Source organism: Mytilus edulis, chromosome 2, assembly GCF_963676685.1.
Source record: "Mytilus edulis chromosome 2, xbMytEdul2.2, whole genome shotgun sequence".
Taxonomy (NCBI): domain Eukaryota; kingdom Metazoa; phylum Mollusca; class Bivalvia; order Mytilida; family Mytilidae; genus Mytilus; species Mytilus edulis.
The window spans coordinates 51,014,109-51,024,698 of record NC_092345.1 but is presented as its reverse complement, the minus strand read 5'-3'; the positions used below and the strand labels follow the sequence as shown (position 1 = coordinate 51,024,698).

Sequence of the window (10,590 nt, the reverse complement as noted above, 5' to 3'; positions counted from 1 at the left end):
GGCTACATAGAAAAATTTACATGAACGACTTTTTCAACCACTAAATTGAAACACCAATAATCTCGGAATTGTCCAATTGTGAGGATCATGATGGAGAAAAGCTCCACGAGAACTTTCATTCGGTGTTACGGAAATAAAAACAAAAGTTGTTAAATGGCAAATAACTCATCATATCAAAATAAAGGACAACAGGTTTAGATAATAAGAGAAACTGTTACTTATTCATGATAAACTCTCGTTTTTCGTGTACACTCCCAACTGTTAAAACTAAACATAAGTAGTTTCGAAACAGTTTTACCTTCGGCAATACCAAAATTGAGAATCGGCGGTGCATAAAAGTAAAAGTGAAATAGCATAATATAGTTTATTTTGTAAAACAAACGAGACATCATAGTGTTATTATATTTTTAAATGAATATATTTGCATTGTCACCAACTTACTGACAGTTGTGAGTTGAAGAAGGGCACCATCTGTAGGAAGATCCGTCGGACTGGACCCTGGTGAACATTTATTTGGACTTTGACTGACCATTGTAATACTGGTATCATATTCCACCGTCTAAAAGTGATATAAAAAGAAGAGTAAGACCTCGCGTTATTAACAACCATGTTCTCTTTGATAATTGTTGATAATCGCTCTCCCCATTTACAGAATTGTCACTAAAAATGTTCAGATGCTCACCTTTGGAATATTATGTTATAATTCCACGATTCTTTATTACAAATGATGAACACTAAGTACTATTTAAAGGTCTATTAACTAAAATTTTAATATGAAAGAACTGGTATAGCCATGGAAAAAAGATATAACGTATAACACAAAAATACCGAACTGATAGAGCACCCTTATGAGCCATTACAGATTTACTAGCCCAAAATTTGACTTAACTTTCCTTAAATCAATTTTCAACGCGTAGATAATGTGTAAAATTTACAACAAAGCTTAAATATGCAAGTTAGTAGTTATTCTTATCTGGTTAATAGCAGGTTTTCTATTTCATGTTTTCTTTCACAATGTAATTATTGTCTATATGGTTATGCGCATGCAAAACTGATTGTCTGTACCAAGTCAAGCTATTCAAGTCATGCATTGTTCGTTGTTGTTTGTCTTTGTTTTTCGTCTATTTTCTGAGTGTTGTCGATTTTTGGTGGTTTTTGTAGTTTGCTATATTGGCTTACATTTTTATTAATTCCATATACTTAACATAGATTGGGAAAGAATTTTGGTAACGAGAAAGGACGATATCAGGTCAGATTATTTCTATATACTCATGCAATCTATATAAGAGCAGTGCTATACTTTAACATTCCTTTTAACAGTTTTAGAAACAAGATGTTTTGAAGTATCGTAATAAAACGTTTGACAATCACCTCTGCTCTTAACACAATATTTAGCAAATATTCCCACCCCCGTCTTTTTTATATTCCAAACCACTTCTATCAGTGTTACCCTAAATAATCGTTTGAGTATCTAAAATGAAAATGAAATGATAATTTAAGGACGGACTCCATAAATCAACATTGATTTCAACTACTTCAATTCTCTACTTATACTTCCTGTCTCTTACAAATACGTTTTCTTAACTGAGACTATTTCACAATCCTAAACAAATAGTCTTTTAATTATAACATTATGAGACATTTTAATTTGTTTCATTGCTTTCTATACTGCCTTTTAAAATAGCAAGTCAAGGTCTTTAAAAACTTTATGTCTTAATGTCAGGAGGATATGATTATGGGGTTTTCTTTCTTGGTATAATTGAAAAAAAGGATGGTATCCATATCAAGGCAAACTATCAGTATGTGCACAGCAAAAAGCCAAAAATCGCAAATAAAAAATGGCTTTTTTTGTAAGTATGCACGAGAGTGATTCTGTATGAACGCTCCATTCACTTCAAGTACAGCAATGATATGATAGCAAATATAATAAAAACAAAATGCATCATATGAATGTCTGTTTTACTTACAAAGCACGTAAATCGCTTTGTTGACGCTCCATTGACAGAAGTATCAAAGTTGTAAACACCTACATAGTAAACACTGGTACTTGTTGTATCCTGAACTGATTTGATAAAACCTAATGATCCAGAAGCTGGAATGAATAATAATAATTGATTTATTTTCATGTACATTGTAACCGTGTGATGAATGTATGTTGTGTTTTTTGTTCATTGTTTTGCTTTGTCTTATTAGAGAATTCTCGATATCTGACTTTACTAACGTCATACATAAAGTATACGTAAGAAATCACAATTAAGACTGTATTTGAGATTGAATTGTCTCCCTTTTTCCAAAAAAAAAAAATGCATTCAGCTATAATTTCGCCATTATCTTCATATTTTTCTTAATCTAATTAGGATATTTGAATTAAGACAACATTGTTGTACATAGGGAAAACGTTTAATTTCAGTTAGGGAATTATGAATACATTGGACAATTAAAACAATATTAATACTGTACGTGTAAGTCTTTTTGTTTATAAGAAACAAACCGATCAAAAACCAGATACAGTCCAATGCCATTAATGGACTTTTTTATGCTTTATGGTCTGGTGTGGTCTTTTTGGAATGTTTTCGTCTTTCATTTGTTTTTCATACTTCGTCATCCCGGGCTTTAATATCTCAGATCGTTAATCTATGTCCTAGCTTAGACTATTTCTTACGAGTTATTTAGTGTGAATTGTTGCAACTGTCTTTTTAAATTGATTTTTACCGACTGCTGTTGCATCACTTTCTAAACTTAGGAGAGCATTTTGAGTCGGTAAACATGTTTGTCCACCGCCATAATTTATGCTCGGTCATATGCTACTCAGTGCTTGACTTTGTTGCTGTTTATAATATTTGTGTTTGGTTCGCATATGTTTGCTTTCTCGTTTTAATTCCCTTGCCTTTCCCTTTCCAAAATAGCGATTTTGTCAGTGCATAACTAATCGATCTTTAAGCGTAAATGCACGTCTTCAACTTGAAAAAGCAGTTTCGATTTTTTAGTATTTATAGTGATTCTGGTAACTTAAAATTATTGACCATTAAATCTTAAGAAAAATAATCGTAATCAATGGAAGCAAAGGAATGTATAAAGAGCTTATATCCAGTTTAGGATTCAAAAACTGAAGACACTGCTATACATCTGTTGTACTTTGTTTAATTAAATGCCAAGGGTTAATTATGAAGTCAAAGCATATTATCATTAAACTATTATAATTGAAATAAAAAATCTCAAAATACAAATATCATCTCACTTTGTTGACCATCAATCAACGATTTTCAAACCAAAATAGGTTGTATCTCTAATTTAAAGGTGTGTTTGACGTATAGTTATCATAACTAGTATTTTGAAGGGTTTTTTTTCTCCGGAAAAAACCTTCAGATATACCTTATAGTCAAGTCAGAATCAACATATGTGTGAAATTATAAAAAATCAAAAGATAAATGTTTATGGTTCAGATACAAAACTTCACGCCAACATATAAATGTGTCGTATATCTTGTATTAAGATAGTTCTTGTTTGTTTATTGTCGTCAGTACATAATTAAGGCAATCTGAAATTGAGCCCTTGGTCTGGACTAAAGCTAAAAATGAAGGCCATACGGTAACCAATAGTTGCTTAAAATCAACATTATATCCCCTGATAGTTAGCCATCTGATTGTTAATACTGTTAGATATCGACGATTCATCTTTTCTGGTTGAACAAAGGATTTTTTTTAAAGTTTATTTTTGTTTTGGCTTCATATATATACTTCATCAAATTGTCTGTACGAAATAAAATGCCCCTCCGCACCAAATATTTAAACACATAAAAAGATGGTTCGTTCCTTCTATGATGTTAACATTAGAAAGAAAAATAATGGAACATCTGAGTTGCTATCTCCTTGCCATATTCTACCAAACATCTCTTTAAACGAGTATCCAGAGTAAGGTTGAACATATAAATAACGAAAATATATCTTGGAAAGAATTTCTTTATACGAAATATCGAATGAAACAAGTGTGGACACAGACTAGCGTGGACAGTATCCAGCATATAAGAGAATTACTTGGTCAAACTCATAAGACCCAAACAAATTCGAACTTGATCTTGATTTTATCATGGACATTTGCCAGCCAGACGATACCACCAGATAGACCACCAGAAAGACAGATAAACAGACAGATCAGACCACCAGAAAGACAGATATACAGACAAATAGGACCACCACACCGACAAGACCATCAGACAGACGAACCGACAGGCATGACCCCCAGACAGTCACACAAACAAGACCACAAGACAGACACGCAAAAAAGACCACCAAACAGACACACAAACAAGACTACCAAACAGGCACAGACAGACAAGACAATCAGACAGACAGCAAGCCAGACAAGACAACCAGACAGACAGCCAGACCAGACCACCAGATAGACAGAAAAGACCACCATACAGACAGACAGACAGACAGACAAGACCACCAGACAGACAGACATACCAGATAAACAGACAGACAGACAGACATACCAGATAAACAGACAGACAGACAGACAAGAACACCAGACAGACAGACATACCAGATAAACAGACAGACAGACAGACATACCAGATAAACAGACAGACAGACAGACAAGAACACCAGATAAACAGACAGACAAGAACACCAGATTAACAGACAGACAGACATACAAAGACAACTAAATTATACCACCAAACAGACAGACACACAAGACCACCAGACAGATATACAGAGAAGACCACCAGACATACAAGACAAACAAGACCACCAGACAGACAGACAGACAAAAAAAGACTACAAGACAGACAGACAAACAAATATAATAAAGTCTCCTACAGCTTCACTTCACAGGTCAGGGACTTATATATTTAGTTAACACTAGATGATTAACGATCTATATCAATCAACAAAATGTGTTATAGCTAATTAGGCACAAGTCCCACACAAATCAATTTAGTTTAATTACCGATTAAACTTAACCAAACTTAAACTAAATCAGCATATCTTTGCGTCTTGGCTTTAAAAGTCATATATAAATATGTAACATTACGTTGCTATGAAATAAAGAGAAGAGCAAATATATTTGCGGGTTTCTACAATGTACATGAAATACTGTTGAGACCGAATATCTACAGATAAGCCTTTTTTAAATGATTTTTACAGTTCGTTCTTTTGTTGTACTATAAAACCACTGTTCCAGGTTAGGGGAGGGTTTTGACTCCGCCACATTACGTACATATGTACCTGTCCCAAGTCTAGAGCCTGTAATTCAGTGGTTGTCGTTTGGTGCCGGGTTACATATTTGTTTCTCGTTCACTTTTTTGTGTACATTAATTAGGACGTTAGTTTTTTCGTTTGAATTGTAAAACGTTTTACATTTGTCATTTCGGGGCCTTCTATAGCTGACTATACGGCATGGGCTTTGCTCATTGATGAAGGCTTTACTGTGACCATTTTTATTAATTTCTGTGTCATTTGGTCTCCTGTGAAGAGTTGTCTCATTGGCAATCACACCTCATCTTTTTTTTTATTATTATTCTAAACGAGAAACATTTATCAAACATACCAACAAACGACAAGCACTGTTCCTGACTTAGGACAGGTGCATATAATATATGCTGCGGGTTTGAACGTTTTAATAGGCGCCAATTTAACCTTCACCCTAAAACTGAAACAGCAGTATAACATTACAATTGAAAAGACGCACTATAAAATATTAATTGAAAATGGCTTTACTCTTAGACTATAAAAAAAATGAATGTAATATGAAATCGTGTACCAGTGTTTGACTGAAATTTCTGCAAATTTACTTTGCATATGTTGTAATGGCTCTTGCTCTTTCTGCATGAAAGAGAATAAACTTTCAGAAAGCCAAAAAAAAAATAATAATTTTGCAACCATCAGCTACATTTTCTTTTATCTGTTTTGACTCCTTATAATTATAAAATCTTGATTTATTTCCTTTCAAAAACTTCTAAGCTTGTTCAATTTCATGTAGTATGTGCTGCAACGCATTTAAAAAGATTGGAATTGATGACAGGGGACTCTACAAAGATCCTTTAGTCAGGGGCGGATTTAGGCGGGGGCGTGGCGGGCGTGCGCCCCCCCTAAAATTTGCAAAGCATGGGTTGACTTCAACATATTTAAGTATCAGAAGAGACCATTCAATCTTTTTTAACATTCAAAGTATATAAAACAGTCAGTTTAACAGAATCAACGTTATTACTAATCAACTGAGCTACGCTTTATTAAAGTCCAAAGGAAGGTGTCAAACTCGGAGCTGCATGCGTTTGATGACAAATATAATAGGTTTTTAGCAGTTAAAGTAAAAACAAATGTTACATTGTAGTTGCGGTTTTTATAATCAATTTGTTTGATAATCGAAGTTCCAAAACATCCCTTACTCACTTTCACAATTTCATCATGACACGGTCAAGAAAACAGTGAGATTCTTTTATAATATCCCGGCGTAATGAAAGATAGAAATACTGTTTCAAGCGAAAGGTTAGTTTATTAATTTGTTTCTCTGTGTCTATATTTATTTCTCACTTGCAACCTAAATATTTAGTCGAATTCTGTACCGTATTACTTTATGCTTGGGATCCCAAGAAAATAAATATAACTGCGTAAATGCATCTCATTCTGGTTTTAGTTGTTTGTGGCCAACACAGTGAAGTCTGGCACGACCTCCGCGAAAATCATAAAAGTCAAAAACAGATAGTATGAAAGGACAATTAAAAATCGCTGGTAAAAGTAGAAATTTTCGTTTGAATATTATATTGGTCAGGTGAGCAATTGTGATCTGTCTCGTCTCACTTTGCGTCCGTCTGTCCGCCCGTCTATGTAGATTGTTGTCAGGTGTGGATTAAGGCGGTTTCAGCTTGAAACTTTAATTTCTCGCTAATTTTACCACACAATAGTTCGAGATATCTACATTTCACCCCTTTAGAAGAATATTTCAATAGTTTTACCTAAAAAAAACCTCCAAAAATTTTTCGACTCGCTCCGCTCGGCGAAAATAAAACTTTGCGCCCCCCCCCCCCCCCCCCCCCCGAAGTGGAAATCCTGGATCAGCCCCTGTTAGTAATCTAACTAAATGTTCATCAGTTGACACATTAACGTAACAACTGTAAAAATACAAATGTTGTCTTCACCGAAAACTTAAATAATCAATTTGGAAAAAAATGTATATATAACATATGTCAACTTAAATTAAAAGATACTGACAAATTTCATTTTATCTATAAAAATCGTATTGTTGTGTATCTGTAAAAACAATCACCGACTTGCCATCTTACGTATGCAGTCAGTGATTAAGTTCGTAATACATAAGTTTTCACCTTTTTAACGGTCTAAAAATGATTTTGGGAAAAGAAAGACAATCCAAATTATTAATTTTCACTTTCATACGTACAATGTATGTTACAATGACGCTTGAAAGGTATAAATAACATGAAGTTGACGCTTCATACGTACAAATACCATTGTTAAGTTACATTTAATGTATAAAGTAGATACTTATGTCGCTTGTGTTGTTTTCTCTATTATGTTTTGTTTTGGTAGTTATAAGTAGAATAAATAGGTTTTCGCTATGAAAAAAAACATGATGTTCTGAGGATATTAACCCAACATAAAACTGTTTTAAAATTACATCAGCCATAAATTATATTTTAGTCAAGTGAAAAATATGAATAACTTTGCTTCAATAGCTAAAGTTTATAAGTAAAATGTGCGATTTCCTAGTGATACTTGTATACTGGTATGTATTTCATATAAAAAAAAAGAAGTTGTTGTATAATTGGCAATGAGACAACTCTCCACTAGAGACTAAAATGACACAGAAATTAACAACTATAGGTTACCGTGGATGGAAAGCCAAAGTGGTATTCATTGTAGTCAGCATGAAAAGATGACGGGAATATCTTTGGTTATCAGAAATGTAATTTTATAAATATTTAAGTTAAAAAAAAGATTTTTAAATTCCTAACCCGATCTCGATAATCTGAAAAGACAAAAGTTAAGTTTTCGATCAGTGCAATGGAGATGCTCTCTATTGCAAGACATTGTTTTTATCAAAAACAGACCATTCTTTTAGATTTTTAAAACCCAACTATAAACATTGTGTTGTATATGAAAAAATATAGCTACTTTATATATTTACCTGAATATCCAACGAACTGACTTCCACATGCAGTATTATTTAGAGTGATAGTAGTTGTATAAGAACATCCTTCCCAGAAAGCAGATACTCCACATTGTGATGAATCGGTTCCAAAGTTCATTGTATAGGTAAAATCACCAAGCAGAGGTACAGGAACAGCGCTTAGTCCTTCCCTTGATGAAGCTGTTTAATATAGAAATAAAATTATACAAGAACACGTAGATATGCATATCATTTTAGACTCACAATAATCGTATCTTTAAACCAAATCATTTTTATTTGACTTGTTTGGAGGTCATATTAACTTTTGCTGTAGTAGTTTGCTCGGGTTTTCTCTGTCGTTGTTACAAAATAATTGAATATGTATCACAGCTTAACTGTATTGTCAACCTTAGATGAAATTTGCTATCCTTTATGCCCCATTCGGTAGTATAGGTAACTTGATAAAGTAACTATGTATCCTTCAAATCAAGTTGGGGTCGTGAACGTTCTTTCTGAAAGTAAACCCGGAAAATCGCTTTCATACCCAACAAAATTGTAAGTTGCTGTTTTCAATTTGATACCAATAGTGCATAAGATTGAAAACGAGTCCCGTGTCCTTTTAAGTGAATAAAATTGAATTGTCATTCTTACCTTGGTTTGCAGTCGAAATAACACAGACAACCTAGAACTATACCGATTCAGTATAATGGCCGTTCGAAATAGTTTTTATTTTTTTATTTTAAGTTATTGCAAATATTCGACCGTATAAAATGTTATGAAATTTAAAATGCTAGTAAATGTCTAAATCAGTTATTCTCACCAGGATTTACAATCATATGAAATTCACCGACTCCTGGTGAAGTATTACACACATCTGCTTCTGTAACAGTCGTTACCGTTGCTGCAACCGGGACAACATCGCCAAAATCCAAATTGTCCTGATCACCTGAAATAGTTTATCAAAGGCTTAATCTATAAGTGTGGTAATCGCAGAGCTGCAGACGAGCATGTATTTTTCTTTCAAAATAAATACATGAAAAAATCACCACAGACAACAGGCTTAGAATTGGTATACCATATTTACAAGTTTATTCTACGTAAGACTAATTAGTGACACTCAAAGTATGGTTAAAGAATATTAAAATAATATTTTAATTATAAAAAAAAAAGAAAACGAAGAGTTTATACTTATATACAAAAACAATTTAAATATGAAGAAGCCCACTTACTTGATCTGAGGTAATAATAGAATGATGAAGTCGTTAATGATTTTATTTCAAAACATATCCATACATTAACAGTAAAACCACCAAGAATACCAAGTGTGACAGCCTCATTACTTCTGAAAAATAAAACAAATGATAATCATCTGTTGTGTGCATATCTTATTTATTTCTAGGTAAAACAGTTCCCTTTACCCTTTATCCCTCATCTCCTTTTACCCATAATCTTCAAAGTAAAATTCATTGTAACAAAAAAAATACAGTCGTCAAAATAAGTCATTACGAGGATAGATATAAGGAGCATGAGTGCCAATGAGACAACTCTCCATCCAAGTCACAGTTTGTAAAAGTAAACCATTATATGTCAAAGTACGGTCTTAACACGAAGCCATGGCTCACATCGAATAGCAAGATGTAAAGGGTCCCACAAATGACTAGTTTACAACCATTCAAACGTGATTACATCAACAAACGACAACTACTAAACTACTAGTATTTAAAAAAACACATCAAAGATACCAGGCTTATAATGTGCTCTTCAACTTCATAATTTATTTGGCCTTTTAAACATTTTTTGATTCGAGCGTCACTGATGAGTCTTTTGTAGACGAAACGCGCGTCTGGCGTAAATATAAAATTGTAATCCTGGTATCTATACGAGAGGAATATTAAATAAAATTCAATGAGATGTAGAAGCCCAGTGCCCCCCCCCCCCCAAAAAAAAAAAAACCCAAAAAACAACAAACAAACAAAACTACAAAAAATGAAACACACACAACACAATAAACACAAACCAACCCAACAAAAAACAAGACTTAAAAAAAAAAAAAATACAACAGCATATACATTTTTACATTCATAGTTACTGTGGAACATTACTGACCATAAACGTACGAGCAATATAACCTATATTAGACTTACTTTGACACATACATATCTCCATTATTTAGCTGACAAGTAAAGTTTGTATTGGTGAAACCACTAACGAATGATTTCGTCTCCATGTTCATAGAAGAATCTGTAAAAGCGATAGTTCCATAAACACTGTCGTGCCATGTTCCTCGTAAGTCACTGGGATAAGTACAAAGTCCACCTAAAAAAACATGGTACAGGTACAGTAAGGTGTTTTTCTCCAAGCAAGCAACTTCTAATGAAATGTTTGATAAGGGTTCATCTGAACTCGGAATCTTAAGCGAGGAAACATGGGAAGTATTTTTCAACTAAATATTAAAATCTA

The 10,590-nt window shown here is 33.3% G+C and overlaps 1 protein-coding gene across 1 annotated transcript in view; it reads right to left on the bottom strand.

Moving 5' to 3' along the window:
* Positions 1-388: 388 nt before the first annotated feature.
* Positions 389-10,590, bottom strand: part of LOC139510900 (uncharacterized) — a 28,968-nt gene continuing 18,766 nt past the window's right edge. Inside the window, exons 2-7 of the mRNA XM_071297446.1 lie at positions 10,275-10,446; positions 9,360-9,472; positions 8,951-9,076; positions 8,149-8,331; positions 1,968-2,092; positions 389-559 (exon numbers count right to left, since the gene is read on the bottom strand). Coding sequence (XP_071153547.1) covers positions 389-559; positions 1,968-2,092; positions 8,149-8,331; positions 8,951-9,076; positions 9,360-9,472; positions 10,275-10,446 — 890 coding nt within the window. The remainder of the gene's footprint in view (positions 560-1,967; positions 2,093-8,148; positions 8,332-8,950; positions 9,077-9,359; positions 9,473-10,274; positions 10,447-10,590) is intronic.